The sequence below is a fragment of the Pogoniulus pusillus genome, chromosome 5 (assembly GCF_015220805.1).
Source record: "Pogoniulus pusillus isolate bPogPus1 chromosome 5, bPogPus1.pri, whole genome shotgun sequence".
In the NCBI taxonomy this organism is placed as follows: Eukaryota; Metazoa; Chordata; class Aves; order Piciformes; family Lybiidae; genus Pogoniulus; species Pogoniulus pusillus.
Genome location: NC_087268.1, coordinates 10,490,814 through 10,509,587, shown reverse-complemented (window position 1 = coordinate 10,509,587; position 18,774 = coordinate 10,490,814). Strand labels below are relative to the sequence as shown.

Here is an 18,774-nt window from a genome sequence, read left to right as displayed (position 1 = left end):
GTCCAACAGTTTAAAAAGAAGATGTCATAAGCTGGTGATGTGAACTGTTCTACTCAGAATTAATTGTCAACATACACACAGCCCCCAAACAAACTACAGTAAGGAAATAAAGAGGTAGTTTTTCTCCAGCTGCATTTGTGAAACACTGCAATACGTTTAATGTTTGCATTCGTGAAGCTCTCTCTACAGTAACAGGCTTGAAGTAATCCTTTAGAATATTCTGACTTCACTTGCCTCCACCCATAATGCACACTAAAAGTGAATTAATGAGACAAATAGAAGCAAGTCCAATCACATATAAAAGAAGCCACAAGAATACAATATTACTCCATAGACCAATCACTGCAGTGATTATCTGCAACATTTCTGTGAAAGGCCATCAGTCTGATATAAAAAAATATTTCCATCCTTTCTGTATTCAGTTTACATAGCTTTAGGGGGTTTTAAACTGCAATGCAAGGCAGAGAAACATTTTCTTTCTTAGCTTAGAGCTAGCCTTTCTATTACACACTGAATCAAAACATGATTACTATTTTAAAACAGCAGCTCGTGTGGTTTCATTCTTTTTTAAATCAAAGAAATCTTGCTTGCTGCTAAGAAAAGCAAAATTGTAGGACTGATTGGCAAAACATTACATTTTCATATATCAGTATGAATGACACTGTCCTGCCAAGAAATTTGTGCTATTTCCCCCAAGTGTTCACCAAATCTCTTTTCCACCTCATTCCCAGAAAATGCTTGCACAGTCAAATATTTGGGCACAAACAATTAGATACTGGAAATCTTATAAGGCAGATGGGTTTATGAGATTTCCAGATTAGGTCACTTTGTATAAATATCATGGGTTTATTTGGAACCAGATCCAAACCAAAACTCCAAACAATTTAATCATGACTATTTTAGTCACACATAACACTAAACAAACAATTAAGCCTTGGAGATGTAAGAACATTCCTGCTCTGTGATTTTGTGTTGCACTAGATAAAAAATTATAAAACTTATTTCACTTTGGTGCACAGGAATGTAATCAGTCTTTAGGAAAAAAAAAAAGGGCTGCGAACATGCTCACATTTATTCATTTGTTTGTATTTAGATTTCATTAAAGGCACAACATCCATTTAGTGTTAACAAGTAATAAAAGAAATGGTTTGAACAATGATTTTTCAGTTATTGAGTATTTCACAAATCACATCAAGTGGATTATATAGTTTCTCTTTTATTGCCAAGTTTACTTTAAAGTAACAGACACTGACATATACAAAACGGCGGAAAGAATTACATCACTGACGGCTACCATTTAAGTTTGCAAAGTATGGTCTAATTAAGTTTTCACCTATACATGATAGCTAATGTTCACTATTTCCACTTAAAATTTTAAGAGGAAGGCTGAAACTAATTGATGAGTTAGAGGTTATGAAGAATGAGAAGTCAAAAAATCTTTGCACATTTAAACAATCTTTTAGCTTACATTCCTGCAGGCATAACCTAGAAGTATCTGATACTCAAATAGTTTATCTGCCACAGTGGCTTTTTTCTTGAAGAACTCTGCTAAGTTTAAAATCCATTTTCTGTACCATTTACAACACAAAGTTGGCAGCTGCATAGCAGCACTGATTTGTAGATAGACAGAAAACATATATTTATGAATGCAAGGTTTTTAAATCCCTACCTCTATGCATCGTGCTACATAAAAAGTACTCCTTTCTGTTTTTCCCTCTCTCTCCTCTTCTTCCTATTTCTGAAGCATTAGGTACAAATCAGGTAAGACAATCTGTACTACTTGCAAGTACAGTATTGAGACATTTAAATCACACGTAAATTTAAACAATGGAAATGTGAATTTGTGAAAGCTTCTAACTTAGATGTACATCATGAAAAAATCCATACTTTCAGGTTCTAAAATTTTACTTCACATGTATCTGAAAACATGTTTGCTTCTCTATAGTAATTCAGTGCAGTAAAACACAGTATTCCATCTAATCCCCTGGTTTTGTCTTGTATAGGAAAAACATTTTCTGTTCTCTCCCCTGACTCTCTCTGGACTTGATCTTAGAGGTCTTTTCCAACCTTAATGATTCTATGATTCTTAAAGAACTAAAGATCAAGCTCCACCTTTTTCTAGCCCTCTGCTTCATTTTGGCACTTGTGGAGCTCTTCTAATCAAAGAAAAAAGGGGGGGGAAAAGTCTGTACAACAGTCTGTAGTCTCTTTTTTTTTTCAGTCCTAAATGCACAGTAAACATAGCCCCAGCATGTTTATTATGACAGCCCTGTCCACTATTGGTTGTTTGGACTTTGAAAGGCAGAGAGAAAACAAATTACTCCGATGTCTCAGAAATATAAAAAGAGGAACTAGATATGGCCATACAGGAGGTTATCAGCACTTTGCCATCCTCCCTCATCAGCTACCTCATACTACTGCCAAAAACCAGAAGATGCTGAGGGAATGAACTCGGCATTATTCGTGGTATCTTTCTGATGTTATGTAGTTTTCATCAGTTACACAAAACTAACTGCTTGATTTGGGGGGTGTTGGGTCTTTTTGGTTTGTTTCTTTTTGTTTTGTTTCATTTTGCTTTGCATTCTAGTGCTAAGGCTCTGAACAGAGATGATAGCCACTTCAAGAAGGCTTTAAAATTTGACATTGCAAATACCTTTGGTCTACACAAATGACAATGATTATTCTTTGCTTCCATAATGAATCAGACTCCACCTGGAGTACTGTGTACAGTTCTGGAGCCCCTAACACAAGAAGGACATTGAGCTGCTAGAGTCCAGAGGAGGGCCATGAAGATAATCAGAGGGCTGGAGCACCTCAGCTATGAGGACAGACTACAATAGTTCAGCCTGGAGAAGAGAAGGCTTTGAGTATCTGAAGGGGACCTATAGAAGACTGGAGAGAGACTATTTACAAGCTCTTGTAATGACTGGACAAGGGATAATGGGTTTAAACTGGAAGAGAGGAGATTTAAACTAGATGTAAGGAAGAAGTTCTTTGATCATTCTATGATTCTGTGATTATCTCACAGGAAATATATAGCACTCTATTGACTTAGGCCCTTTATATCTAGAGAGTTAAGTAACCAAAAAGTAGTTTGTCAAAAGATGGCACAGAAAACTTTTCCTCATTGAGGTTACTTACAAAGCACTTTGTAGAACACCACATGCCCTCTATAACCTAACAATGGTTCCACTGAAGCAAAACAAAATATCTACACTATTTGAGAGCACAGCACCTCTTATTCAAAACTTACTTGCTCACAAAAACAGAACTTCTAAGGAACATTCCACTGAGACTTGCACTGGAGAAAATCTTAGCCAACAGATCTATGCAGTTCCATATGGTTTTCATCTTCTGACTCTGTAACGTATTCAGCTAAGTTAAATTACGCAACATTTGTACAAAAGCCTAGCGTCCATCCGGACACAGTCAAATCTGAAGTTGAGAACAGTGACTCCACTTCAGGTCATGGACAGTTACAAATCTAAAACTTAGTGGATATGAACCGACAGAACTGAGTTAAGAGGTCAAAACTGCCACACCCTGCCAATGCCAAAGATTTGAAGTTAGTCACTATTCAGTCTTGAGGATGATTAACAGTACATTTCAACATGCCACATAATGGAGACCATGCCAGATGAAAATGAGCAAGTGGACTGCAGTAAAGATAAATGTTAATGAGTGTGTTATCTGATTTTAGTCTTGCACTTTTAACATAAGACTAATTTGCTACTTCCTTTTTTCTTTTTTAATTTTTCTTTAATCACATGTTACCAGTTGTTATTATTCTTATAAATTAATCAATTTTCTCCTATACACTGATTAGGAATATATCTGAACTAAATCTTTGCCTGAAATTATAGAAATACACATCCTGGTCATGACTGAGATCTGTTCTCATCATTTATACAAATAAAAAGCATTTTAGTCCAGTAAACAAGGTAAAAGCATCAACCACTTAGCTTTTTTTTTTTTTAATTATTTTATTACTATGCTTGAATGCAAAATTGAAGTTTGCTTATGGATATATACCTATAGTTGGATATGATTATTTGCAATTTGAATTAAGTATTTTTAAGCTAGCTACTCATGAGTGTTGGTGTGTATTTAGGGTTTAATCACAGGGACATAAAACGAACAATGCAGGTCTTATAAGGTAAGTGCTTTTATGGGGGCCAATAGGAAAATACACAGGCAGTACTTTTGATAGAATCTGACAACCTATCAGTAAAATAGAGCATTAAAAGCGAGAACTTGAGACAAATCAGCTAACTGGACTAAACAACACCTAATTAAAGAACCAGAATTTGGGAAGATGCATACTATTACTTGACACAAATACAAGGTAAAAGCAAATTTCTCACCAGAGTAGCAAATATATAGAATGTATTCTAAATGGAGCAAGACACCAGTAGCACAGCACAAAGTGGAAAACTTTAAATGCTATGCTAAAGAATCAAACTTTGAGCCAAGCAATGTCCAAAGATAATATGCAGTTACAAGGGAAAAAAACCCAAACCTGCTGAAGGCTCTGTGGTGGGTACTACATGCCTTGAATCTCCATGTGGATTAATACAGGATATAGGCTTCTTCCTTCCCACTGCACAAAGGGTGTTATAATTTTGGTGCTGATGCAGTACATTGAGAAGGTATATTCCATTCTGAGCATGGTACTAAAACCACATGGATAGAAAGACTTCACAGACTCTTCCATGGTTAGCTTGTTTGCTTGATTCCTAACTCTAGGAAACTATTTGCTTCTCTCTTGATAGTGAGAAGAAAATTTAAGATTAAACTGATTTTTATTTCTACCATAAAAAAAAAAAAAAAAAAAAAAAAAAAAAAAAAAAACCCAAACACAATCAAGTTACATGCTTTGACAGTGCCTAAAAACTTCCTAATCAACACTAACACTGTTTTTTCAGTAGGGTTTGAAATTCAAGTCAGTGAAGAAGACTCAAATTTCATCATGAGGAATCCTTGAAACGGGTTAGTCATAAAAATTGTGTGAATATTTGCTACATGGGATGTTTGCTTTGTTTTTTTTTCCTTTCAACATAATCTATGTCTGACATCCAGTTTAATTACATTAATGGAATTTTCATTATTAACACTGAAAGTAAGCAGATTCCAGTTTAAATTAGACAAAAAATAGACAGACAAGGAAGGAAAAAAAAGTCTTCTCAGTAATGCAAAGATACATTAATAAAACAAAAAATGGTAGTTGGAAACCAGATGTAAATGCATCCTAAACATGGGTGCACAAAGCTTCCTCTTGGTTTTACAAAACACTGATGAAATTAATGGAACTTCACATGGTGTAAATGAAGACAAAAAATATTCTTCTGTCACGAAAAGAAGAATACAAAGAGAGCATCAAAACAACAAAGCAGGAAAAACATCTGTATTAAAAATGTTAATAATTGCAGCAGATGAATTTTACTTGTCTGCCAAGAGTAGCCTAGCATGTAACGAGGCACTTAATTGAGAAGCTTCTCAGTGCTATGATGTGTCTTGAAATTGCTATTTGGTGAGTCTTCCTAAACTCCCCACCTACTGTACCATTTATTAAATAATTACAGTAAACAAAAAACCTTATAGGGCAAGAGATCTTTTACTTACACCAGAAAAATAATGAAAACTGTGTTGTATCAGTATCAGGAAGGTAGTGTATTGAAAGATCAAACACAAGAAACAAAAAACAAGTAGCATTAAAAAAAGAATCATTCCCCTATCATAGCATAGCAAAAGACTTATTTTGCTTCTATTTGGCCAACTTTCAATCAGTGTTTCCTATGATGTAACAAAGTTGCTTTCAGGTGCATCAGATAAAAATTAAGGTAGAGCAAAGCCCATTAGTACAAAGGACCTAGTGTGAAATAGCAAGATCTCTATGTCATCATCCAGATGTCAAACTAAACATACATTCAAGACAAGACTTGCAAATCACTAATTTAAGTAAGGAAGAAGACTTACTCCACATTCAGAACTACTGCTTCCAGCTTTTTAATTTCCACTGTCAAACTTATTTCAGCCATACCAGACAACTACAATGAATCAAACCATGATCATAATAAAAAATTATTTTCTGTTACATTACCTGTCGCTAGCACAGTTACTTGTAGCTGTCCAGTCATGTTTAGGGTTGACTAGAATGCCCCAAGAGAGGAACACAGAGGTTGGGGTGAGAGTGCCAACTACCAGCTGCAGAGGCTTTTGAGTCTTGGTCCGACCTACATAAAAAATACATTATTCCAATGACAAGTTAGTATATGTAAAACAACAACTGTTCCACACCTTTGTCTGCTGGACCAAAAAGTCAATTATGTGAATCTTGTTTCATGAATCAGTTTCTGTAGACTCTAAGGATAAAAAATAATGCACAAATAGTGTATTGGGTGTTTCTTTCTTTGGAGGGATGTGTGTGTGATGATTTTTTGATATATGTATCTGTTGTGCCTGAAAGATAAATCACTTTTCAAAATCTTTCCAAACATACTGTCTTACATTCTGTCAAAAGCAAGAAGTTAATCCCAAGCAGCTACTTGGAATTAGGAAAACCAAACCAAACAAATGAAAAAAAGAAATCCCAATTCAGCTCAGCCCAATCGACAAACAGAAACTAACAAAACCCAATCCAATCCAATAAAACCCACAAAACCAACGCATACAAATATCATGGAATTGTAGAAGGTTTGGTGTTGGAAGGGAAGTTCATCTAGTCTGACCCCTTGGCAGTAAGGTCATCTAAGTAGATGAGGTTACTCAGGACCCCATCCAACCTTTCCTTGAATATTTCCAGGTATGGAGCATTCACAACCTCTCTGGACAACAAGTTCCAGTGTTTCACCATCCTCATAGCAAAAAATGTCTTACTTATATCTAGCCTTGATCTATCCCCCTTTAGTATTAAACTGTTATCCCTTATCCTATTGTTAAGAAGTTTATCTCGGATTCTGAGGTGGTGGAATCACTGTCCCTGGAGGTGTTCAGGAAATATGTGGACACAACACTACAGGACATGGTTTAATGGCCATGGTGATGTTAAGCTGATGGTTGGACTCAATGATCTTAGAGGTCTTTTCCAACCAAAACAATTCTATCATTCTGTAAACATATACATGTTCACTGCCTAGGACAGTTTGTAGTCTGAGTGGGGAGACGAGGAGTTCTAGAGAAGACAAGATGAAGATTTCAAGCCTTTGGAAGGACTGTGCTCAGTACCTTGAGCTTAAGGGTTGCTTGTTCTACTCATTCCCAGCACATCTGTGCTTTCATATGATTTGTGAATTGCCTTTCTGGGTCAGTCAAGATGCTTGTGACAGACTGGTTTAATTTTCTAACTGAGCTTACAGCCTCAGCCTCTACCAGTCCAGTCATTGGCTACTGGAATGGGCTGCCCGGGGAGGTGGTGGAGTCGCTGTCCCTGGAGCTGTTCAAGGCAGGATAGGACGTGGCACTTGGTGCCATGGTCTAGCCTTGAGCTCTGTGGTAAAGGGTTGGACTCGATGATCTATGAGGTCTCTTCCAACCTTGGTGATACTGTGTGTGTGTGTGATACTGGGAAATACACTATCAGATTTTTTGCAATAGTCCAGTGAGCCTGAAAGCCATCTCCATATTGAAGTTAAGAATCAAGAAATAACAATACAAATTACATGATCCAGGTCATATAGAAAGTCTTTGGACGAGATGAGAATCACATTCAGATTTCTGCTCAGCTATGGATAGTTTTAGGCTAGAAATATCCCTTTTTCCTTAACTCCTTGGTGATAGTACTGATTTACACATGTATTTATGCACACACAAATACACACAGAAATTACCATGTTCCAATAAAGAACAAAATGTGTCAACATGTCCATGGAAGAAGGAATCCTTAGTGGTTATTTAGGAAGAGTAACTTCAATGCTTTAGAACATTATATTTCAGAACTTCAACTTTTTTTCCCCCATGGACTTTAAACATAAGTAGTTAGTATTTTGCATTTAATTTCTCATTTGTAAGCACTTTTCACAAGAACAACGTTTAGGTTGCTCTTCATGTTTTCATTATTACACGTGTGATTAACAACTGAGTAGAAAAGACTATTCTACATGTTACCTTCCCATGCATAGGATTTGTCAATATCAGTCAGACACCTACATTTACAAGTATATTTTCAGAGAAACATAGTGAGAGATTTCTTCTTCCTTGGACCACTTTAGGAAAGAGATGCAATAATGGGAAAATACCTGAACAAGATTTCTTGTTATTTGAGACACGTGCTGGTCTTACTGAAACCAAGTATCGTGGTTCTGCATCTGTGAATGAAGAAAGCATCAATTACTACAGAAGTACTACTCATGAGAGAAAGTGTTTAACATAGTTAATCAGAAAAAGTCCAATATTCAGTGAATGCTTGACACATTATCCAATCTTTGTCGTTGTTAGACATGCTTGCTTTAAAGTTTATTCACAGATTTGCAAGTTGCATTGGGTTGGAAGGGACACTCAAAGGAAACTGCAACTAGACTAGGCTGCTCAGGGCCTGATAAGATCTCCCCAGAGTCTTGTTCTCTCAAAGCTGAACAAGCACAGTTCTTTCAGCCTGTCTTTGTAGGAGAGGTTCTCCAGCCCTCTGATCAGCTTTATGGCCTTCTTCTGGACCTGCCCTAGAAGTCCATGTCTATAATATGTTGGAGTCTCAGAGCTGGACACAGTTCTCCAGGTGAGGTCTCACCAGAGCAGTGGTAAGATCACCTTCAACATGCTGGATATGCATCTTTTGATGCAACCCAGTACACCATAGGCTTTCTGGGCTCCAAGTGCACGTTGCTGTCTCACATCCAGCTTCTCATCTACCAGTATGCCCAAGTCCTTCACCAGTCATTCAGAAATATTCTAGCCATCAGAAAAAAAAATACACTCATGCACAAAACATTTGGCAATTCTTGACAGGGAAACAAGAAGTATGTGAACATAGCAAGACATACATGAAACATTTGTTACTTGGAAAGTGAAGGAGAATGAAAACCCAAAGGAAGAGATGACGACAACTTGCCACAGAGCTTCTTTCTGGCAGGTCAGCTCCTGATCTGTGCCAATGCAGGGGCTTGTTCCTCCCCAGAGGAATTTGAATGTCAACAGAAACTAAAGGCAAGGAAACTAAGACAAAGAAACAAAGGCTCTGGAATAGGTTGTCCAGGGATATCGTGGATGCCCCTTCCCCAGAGATGTTAAAGGTCAGGTCAAATGAGGCCTTGAGCAACCTGTTCCAGTGGAATGTGTCCCTGCCTATGGTGGGGGATTTGAACTAGATGATATTTAAGGTCCTTTCCAACCTAAACCATTCTATTAATCTATGGCATAACAGAAAAATAAAATAGGTAAAGTAAGAAGAGGGAAAGCATCAGAGCACAACCACTGGTATCTCCTCTTCTGATATGAATAGAGGAATTTTTCATGCAGTGTTTTCTGCATTCTGTTTCAGGCTATACACCTTTGCTTTCCAGTTGTAAGCTGATCTTGCATAAAAAGAACAAACAAAATGAGCTGATCATGTAGGAGCTCATGCACCAACAGACTAATACTAAATCATTCATGATTTGCATGATTGTCTGGCTACAGAAACCAACAAAACATCAGGCATGCTTAAGACAATCTCCACATCAGTCACTGACTTGGTTTTATAATTAATTTTACATATTTTCCAGAGACTTATGAGATTTAACTCTTAAATGCTTTCATAGTTGTGAATAGGCTTTACATAACCAAAGTTATTGCTAACATTCAAGAGCCTCTCTTTTGAAGGGCTTTTTTTTATGATTTATTTTTAGTGTAACAGTACCTACTGTGGGTACAGTTACACTACAAATAATGCTGATACAACAGGATGTTTAAGTGATATTCAGCAAATTAATCTCAGAGACAAATTGCATGTTTCAGACTTCCTGACATCTACATTTCTTTGAATGTTAACTCCTGTTCTTTTTCTCCCAGAAAATGAATCCTTGCAAAATACTTTTAAAACTCTTTTCAAGAAGGAGTATCTCTCCATCGTAAACGTAATTCAAACTGTTTAGTGTTGCTTCCCATGGAAAGTCGATCTGCTTTGTTTCAAAATCTAGCAAAATAGGTGACATTACATAGCAGGAAAATAAATAAATAAATAAATAAAAGCCCCTCAAAAGACAAGAATTTTTGTCTGTCAATCCAGTCTTAGCTGAATGGCCAAAGTCTCTTCCAAATTACACAAGAACTGCAGCCATTCTAAAGGATGCAGAGCTATTGCTAGCTGGGTGCCAGTTGTGAACCAGATTGAAAATCTCTGAGAAATAGGAAGTTTCATATGTAAGCTCTAACACATTTCAGAGACATCTAACACAGTTTGAATGACACAAGTAGACACAGTAAGCAGCCACAAGTTCAGATATATTCATGTTTCTAGCAGTGAAAGGTGGACCTCCCCTTGCAGTTTAAAATAACAAATGCATTGATCAAAACAATGTTTAGATTGTAACTTTAGTTTGGAGACTTCATCTTCAGAAAGAAGATTTTCCCCTTGCTTTTGAAAGCAGATGTCAGAGATTTCTGTCCCTCTTATTTATTTCAAGATAAACTATATTCTCAGGAGGCTGCAATACTAGAAAAAAAAAAGTCATAGGAGCTCCCAAATGGATTATCCATGGGCAGAATTCAACTCACCACATACTGGTCAAAATTATTTTAACTACAGGTTGTTTTTCTATATATTAAAAAAAACCCAAACAAACAAAACCAAAATAAAACAAAGGATTACTCTCTATGAAGTTTTCATTCTAGTTTAGAGACATTTATCAAATTCTATATCTACAGATGAAAGACTGAATTTCCTACACATCTCTGTGTAACAGACACTTTGAAGTCTACTAATTAAACAGAATCACTTGAAAATCATTAAATTCTCTCTTACATCCATATTTCTTTAGGGAGAGAAGGAGGAAAATCAGTATTGAATAAACTGGGCACACTACTCTAGATGTGGTCTCATCAGAGTAGCAGGGAGGAGAACCTCCCTTGACTTGTTGGCCATGCTGCTCTTAACGTTCCCAAGATACTATTTGCCTTTTTGGCCACAAGGCAGCATCCATTGCTGCCTCATGGATGACTTAGTGTCCACCAGGATATACTTGTATTATATGTGTAAAATAACTGTATTTGTGTTCAATACATATCCTTACACCTTTTCCTCCCACTTCTCAAAAAGATGAGATGGAAACATTCAGTCATCTTGTTTGAGCTTTGAGACATTGAGGCTTCTACAGCTCAGTGAACCATCATCAATTTGATGAAATACTTTTCTGAGCCCCTTAAATTACTCTGTATTTTTTCTTACAGACAGCCTAAAATCCACACACACTCTATGTGTACACACAAGTATATCTACAACACAAGTATATCTAAATCAGCGAAGGTGATGATGTGCAACACTGGATTGATGCTAGAATTACAGAAGAAACGTTTCAAAGATTGCAAAGTTGCACAGAAGTAAACCATCAATTTAGTACAACACCGCCCCCCCAGAAAAAACCCCAAACAAACAACAACAAACAATTGTTTGACTAAGTTTCTGTAATGCTAATTGTATTTTTTTTTAAAGGAAAAAGCTCTATTGTCTACATTAACAGATTTAGGAGTAAACCATAATATCACAAAATTGCATGCCATTCACTCAGACTAATACAGAAATATACTTAGTTCCATATGCTGTGAGTTAGTCACAGCATCATACAATCAGGGTAGGTATAGGCTGGATATTAGGAAGAAGTTCTTCACAGAGAGAGTGATTTCCCATTGGAATGGGCTGCCCAGGGAGGTGGTGGAGGCACCGTCCCTGGGGGTCTTCAAGAAAAGACTGGATGAGGCACTTAGTGCCATGGTCTAGTTGATTGGTTAGGGCTGGGTGCTAGGTTGGACTGGATGATCTTGGAGGTCTCTTCCAACCTGGTTGATTCTATGATTCTATTCTCTGAACTGGAAGGGGCCTCTGGAGGTCATCAAGTTCAAACCTCTGTCAAGGAGGGTTCACCTAAAGAAGGCTACAGAGGAACATACCCAGGTGGGTTTTCAATGTCTCTGAAGAGAGAATGTCTATCAAATCACTGTCAGCATGCAACTAACACAGACTGTGAAACGCTCTCAAACACTGCTTGTGTTCAAGTATGCCATTTTAGTTTAGTGCAGGGTTCAACCAAAATATAAATGCAGCTGAAAGCAGAACAATGTAAGAATAAGCTGAGTAACGACTTTAGAATAAATGTTACAATAGAGTGTTTCAATACATCATTAGAATTCATAGACCTTGAGTGACAATAAAATCAAGAAACCCAAATATTTATATTCTCCTCACTCTCCTCCCACCACTCATGACAAGAGTAGAATGCAAATATGCCTTACCAAGTTCTGTTATGGAGGTTTTTCCCTCTGCAGGTAAAGGAACGTACTGATTGGAAAAGAAGCTGCTTCCATAACCCAGGATAAAACCTTCTAGTTTGGTGTTTTGACTCGGTCGCAGATACCTCATGCAAACAGTGTCATCTGTTGCATTGATCTGAACTTTCAGATTCTGCCTTTTCACTGGGGAAAGAGTAAAAACAAACAAACAAAAAGCAAACAGAGATCAGAACATATTATCTTGTAATGAGGTTTTCACTTTAGAGCAATATAGGACTGTTCAATTTTCAAGTCAAAAGCAACTGAAAAATTGCTTAAAGGTGGAGTTTCCTGGAAAATAAGTGTATTTTTAAAAGTAAATTAACAGTCATGCAAAATTTTGGTTCCAACAGGTCTATTTTTCCACCAGTTTAGCTGCATTTTTCCATCATCAACTGCAACATCTTCTCAATTGCAGTGGTAGAAAATCACATTAAATAAATGGACAAAAAGTAAATATTTTTCCTTTAAGTATTAGCCTTCTGTAGCATCCATAGTTGAAAAAATGGAAAGTTTAATTTAATTTTTTTTTTCACTTGTTACTGAAAAATGTGAAGTTTGAACAGTAAGTTAATCACACTACAAAATTAGGGTAAGAGGATAAATAGTAACTAGACCTACGTTAACCTGGAAATGTAATTTTCTAGTTGAATTTTCCAAGCCACTTAACTAGCATGTATGTGTTACTCAAAATTACCAAGAAACATCTTTAAAACATTCATTTTTATGCTTTCCAGGGGAGTAGCACCTAAAGCAAAAAACATCTTGCTTGTCCATTTAATAAAATTTAACTTATAACAGAATGACTTCATAACAGAATAATCTTTTTTTTAGGCTACAAGAAGCTGTTTTATCTTCTCTCGGTGGGCTGAGGGAGGACTGGCTTTCCTCTTCTTGAAACTTACAATTTTAATGTTCTCTGGTCACTGTTAGGGATGTCATGATTTCAGAACAGCTGAAGGCCAATATTTTAGAAGAGTAATTGCTTTTCCCCAAAACTTACAATGCTGACACAAAAATAGTACATTTTGCATTATTATTTCGCTCCTCGGGCTCAACATTTTTAATATCAATGGATTTTCAACCAGCTCTCAAATCATGAGGCTAAAATGAACTTTGCAGGAAAAAAAAAAAGAAATTTGCAAGAAATCATTTTATTCTTCAGCAAAATCCTGAAGAAAGCAATGAGAGATGTGTGGCCTGACATTAATTAAAAGGGTAGAGCAATCTCTCCCTTTCCCCTCCCCTCCCTGACTCTAACTCCCTTCCTTCTTTTCTTCCTGCCTGTGTCAGTAACTGTAGCAATATCACAGAAACGTTCAGGTTGAAAAAGATCCTTGGGATCACCAAGTCCAACCAATAACCCTATTCTACAAGATTCATCCCTAAACCATATCCCCAAGCATCACATCTAAACAACGTTTGAACACCTTTAACTCAACCACCTCCTTGAGCAGCCCATTCCAATGCCTGACCACTCTTCTCACGATTTTTTTTTTCCTAATATCCAGCCTAAATCTACCCAGTCACAGCTTGAGGCCATTCCCTCTTGTTCTATCACCAATTACCTGTGAGAAAAGATCAGCAGCATCCTCTCCACAACATCCTTTCAGGTAGTTGTAGACAGTATCACAGTACTGATACTGTGATCCTTTCAGGTAGTTGTAGACAGTGCTGAGGTTTCCCCTCAGCCTCATCTTTTTCAAACTGAACAGCCCCAGCTCCCTCAGTTGCTCTTCATAAGGTTTATTCCCCAGGCCCTTCCCCAGCTTTGTTGCTCTCCCCTGGACCCACTCCAGCACCTCCATGTCTCTCTTGTACTGAAGTGCCCAAAACTGGGCACAATACTTGAGGTGCAGCCTCACCAGAGAGGAGCACAAGGGGATATTCAGAGTTTCTTTAGACAAGAACACGTCTATTCGCTGCTATCATCCCATCCTGCCCTCCTTTATGTTTTGATGGAGAAATTTCAATGACTACAGTTGCTGAGAGGCCACAACCTCCATTTCATGAAGATGCTGTCAGGCACCTGCAGACCAGGTACCTAAGCCAAACACTTGTGCCTCTTCCCTTTATAGAAAGGAGTGTGCAAGTACAACTGACGGAAAGCATGCCTCTGGTGACACCTTTTATCTGAAGACTGATCAAGTAAAAGCTCTCAGCTAGGAAACTGCCAGAATTTTCCAAAGGCAAGTCTGCCAGGTTCCAGAGGAGTGCAAGCCTTCTAGAAAACTCAACTATCCTGCATTTTTGGCAGTACAATTCCATCACAGGAAAATAAGTGGTAGTTGCTTTCTTACCTGAGAGACATTCTAGCTTATTTTTAGTATGTGAAACTGCTGTGGCTGTGCAACTTTCAGTATTTACAGAACTCCAAATAGCAGAAAATAGGAAGAAAATTCAACACTGAATATTCAAATACAAGAAAAAAGATTTACAGTACTTGATTCAAATATGGTAATTTGATTTCTGCATTAAAATTCATAACCAGACTTAAAAAATAGATTAAGAAAATAAATTTACAGTAACTTTTTTTTTTTTCCCCAGATAACTGGTTCTGTATATTTCTCAGACTCAACCTGCTCTCTGGGCAGCCTGTTCCAATGTTTGACAACCCTTTCAGTAAAGAATTTTTTCCTAATATCCAATCTAAACCTCCCTTGACACAACTTGAGGCCATTTTGTCTTGTCCTATCACTTATTACTTGGCAGAAGAGGTCAACATCCTCACTACAACCTCCTTTCACATTGCCATAGCGAACACCCTTCAGCTCTTTTTCTCCAGACTAAACAATCCCAGTTCCTTCAGCTTCTCCTCATAAGAGCTTTCACCTCCTCATAAACCTTTCACCAGCTTTGCTGCCCTTCTCCAGACACACTCCAGCACCTCAGTGTCCTTCTTGTAGTGAGGAGGCCAAAAATGAACACAATATTTGAGGAGAGACCTCACCAGGGGCACAGGGGCACAATTACTTTCCTAACCCTGCTGGTCACACTACTCCAAATACAAGCCAAGATCTTCTTAGCCATCTGGGCACACTGCAGCTCATGCTCATCTGGCTGCTGAACAACATTCGCAGGTCCTTTTTCACCAGGATGCTTGTGTTGTTGTGCCACAAGTGCAGGATTCAATGCCTGGTTTTGTTGAACCTCATGTCCCTGGCCTCAGCCCATCAATCCATCATGTCCAGGTTCCTCTGCAGAGCCTTCCCAATCTCAAGCAGATCAACTCTCCCACTCAACTTAGTGTCATCTAAAAACTTACTAAGTGTGCACTCAATCCCCTCACACAAACCATTGATGCAGATATTGAAGAGAACTGACCCAAAAATTGAGCCCTGGGGAACCCTACTTGTGACCAGCTGCCAAGTGAATTTAACTCCGTTCTCTACAGCTCTTTGGGCCCAGCCACCCAAACAGTTTGTAACCCAGCAAAGTGTACCTCTGTCTAAACCACGTGCAGCCAGATTCTTCAGCAGAGTGCTGTGGGAAAACATGCCAAAAACTTCACTGAAGTTCAGACAGCCAAAATCCACAGCCTTTGCCTCATCCACTAAGAGGGTCACCCTCACATCCCAAGGAGATCAGGTTACTCAAGCAGGATCTGTCTTTTGTAAACCTGTGCCATGTTGAAGGCACTCAAGATGACCTGCCCCAGACCAAAAGGTCTGGATTTCCCCAGAGCCTCTTTCTAGCCCTTCTTGTAAATCAGCTAACTTCCAGTCAGCTGGGGGCTCCCCAGTTAGAACTGCTGCTAAAAGAGCCAAAGTGGTTCGGTAAATAAACACCTCTGCCAGTCCCTCAGTACTCTTAGAATCATAGAATCAACCAGGTTGGAAGAGACCTCCAAGATCATCCAGTCCAACCTATCACCCAGCCCTAGCCAATCAACTAGACCATGGCACTAAGTGCCTCATCCAGTCTTTTCTTGAAGACCCCCAGGGACGGTGCCTCCACCACCTCCCTGGGCAGCCCATTCCAATGCCAATCACTCTCTCTGTGAAGAACTTCCTCCTAACATCCAGCTTAGACCTACCCCAGCACAACTTGAGACTGTGTCCCCTTGTTCTATTGCTGGTTGCCTGGGAGAAGAGGCCACCCCCCACCTGGCTACAACCTCCCTTCAGGTAGTTGTAGACAGTAATAAGATCACCCCTGAGCCTCCTCTTCTCCAGGCTAAACACCCCCAGCTCCCTCAACCTCTCCTCATAGGATTTGTGCTCCAGGCCCCTCACCAGCTTTGTTGCCCTTCTCTGGACATGTTCCAGCAACTCAACATCTCTCTTGAATTGAGGAGCCCAGAACCGGACACAGGACTCAAGGTGTGGCCTGACCAGTGCTGAGTACAGGGGCAGAATAACCTCCCTTGTCCTACTGGCCACACTGTTCCTGATGCAGGCCAGGATGCCATTGGCTCTCTTGGCCACCTGGGCACACTGCTGGCTCATCTTCAGCTACTATCTATCAGTACCCCCAGGTCCCTTTCCTCCTGGCTGCTCTCCAGCCACTCAGTCCCCAGCCTGTAGTGCTGCTTGGGGTTGTTGTGCCCAAAGTGCAGAACCCTGCACTTGGCCTTCTTAAATCTCATCCCATTGGCCTCTGCTCACCCATCCAGCCTGTCCAGGTCCTTCTGCAGTGCTCTCCTACCTTCCAACAGATCAACAGCTGCTCCTAGCTTGGTGTAGCTGAATAGACTAGAGTGTCTCTATGTGAGGTAGTAGGTCACCAACCATTTCCCCATAGATTATGGGGCTTTCCTTCTGCTCCCTGCTCCTGACTTCCAGCTCAAGAGTCTTGCTATTAAAGACTGAGGCAAAACCAGCATTCACGACTTCAACCTTTTCTTCATCCTTTGTCACTGTGCTTTCCCCTGTGTCCAACAAAAGGTGGAAATAGTCTTTCTTTACGTCTCATGCCCAGGACTGGATGACAGAATTATATTTGCTCCTGTCGAGAAGTAGAAATGAAAAACGCTCCACAACGACTGGAAGTTTAGAGGGAGATTCTAAATACAAATACATACCTACAGAAGGCATTTGGATAGAATGAATATATTCACAAACTAGGCCAAGTCTATTGGAACACAACCTTCTAGAATCTTCCACACCATCCACCCTCAGCAGGCCTCAAAGTAGGCCAAAACTGCTCTCCCTGCCTCAGGCTTGAAAGGCCTCAGCAGGCCTCATGACGCACCTCAAAATTCCCTGCTAGCTAGAAGCCATCTCCCCACACAAACCATGAGATAAGCAGGGATGCACACTCTCAGAATCATGGAATCTTAGAGTCAGGCAGGTTGGAAGAGACCTCCAAGATCATCCAGTCCAACCTAGCACCCAGCCCTAGCCAGTCAACTAGACCATGGCACTAAGTGCCTCAGCCAGGCTTTTCTTGAACACCTCCAGGGACGGTGCCTCCACCACCTCCCTGGGCAGCCCATTCCAATGCCAATCACTCTCTGTCAAGAACTTCCTCCTAACATCCAGCCTATACTTCCCCCAGCACAACTTGAGACTGTGTCCCCTTGTTCTGTTGCTGGTTGCCTGGGAGAAGAGGCCACCCCCCACCTGGCTACAATGTCCCTTCAGGTAGTTGTAGACAGCAATGAGGTCACCCCTGAGCCTGCTCTTCTGCAGCTCCCTCAGCCTCTCCTCACAGGGCTGTGCTCCAGGCCCCTCACCAGCTTTGTTGCCCTTCTCTGGACATGTTCCAGCACCTCAACATCTCTCTTGAACTGAGGGGCCCAGAACTGGACACAGGACTCAAGATGTGGCCTGACCAGTGCTGAGTACAGGGGCAGAATAACCTCCCTTGTCCTACTGGCCACACTGTTCCTGATGCAGGCCAGGATGCCATTGGCTCTCTTGGCCACCTGGGCACACTGCTGGCTCATCTTCAGCTACTATTTATCAGTACCCCCAGGTCCCTTTCCTCCTGGCTGCTCTCCAGCCACTCTGTCCCCAGCCTGTAGCACTGCTTGGGGTTGTTGTGCCCAAAGTGCAGAACCCTGCACTTGGCCTTGTTAAATCCCATCCCATTGGCTTCTGCCCACCCATCCAGCCTGTCCAGGTCCCTCTGCAGGGCTCTCCTACCTTCCAACAGATCAACACCTGCTTCTAGCTTGGTGTCATCTGCAAACTTACTGATGCTGGACTCAATCCCCTCATCCAGGTCATCAATAAAGATACTGAACAGGACTGGGCCCAGCACTGATCCTTGGGGCACACCACCAGTGACAGCTGCCAACTGGATGTGGCACCATTCACCACCACTCTCTGGGCTCTGCCCTCCAGCCAGTTCTTGATCCAGCACAGAGTGAATCTG

General features: G+C 39.9%; 1 protein-coding gene across 1 annotated transcript in view; it reads right to left on the bottom strand.

The window, feature by feature from the left end:
- ABI3BP (ABI family member 3 binding protein) overlaps positions 1 to 18,774 on the bottom strand; it is a 165,356-nt gene that overhangs the window by 120,190 nt on the left and 26,392 nt on the right. Inside the window, exons 3-5 of the mRNA XM_064143939.1 lie at positions 12,418 to 12,597; positions 8,235 to 8,303; positions 6,101 to 6,233 (exon numbers count right to left, since the gene is read on the bottom strand). Of these exons, the coding sequence (XP_064000009.1) occupies positions 6,101 to 6,233; positions 8,235 to 8,303; positions 12,418 to 12,597 (382 nt within the window). The remainder of the gene's footprint in view (positions 1 to 6,100; positions 6,234 to 8,234; positions 8,304 to 12,417; positions 12,598 to 18,774) is intronic.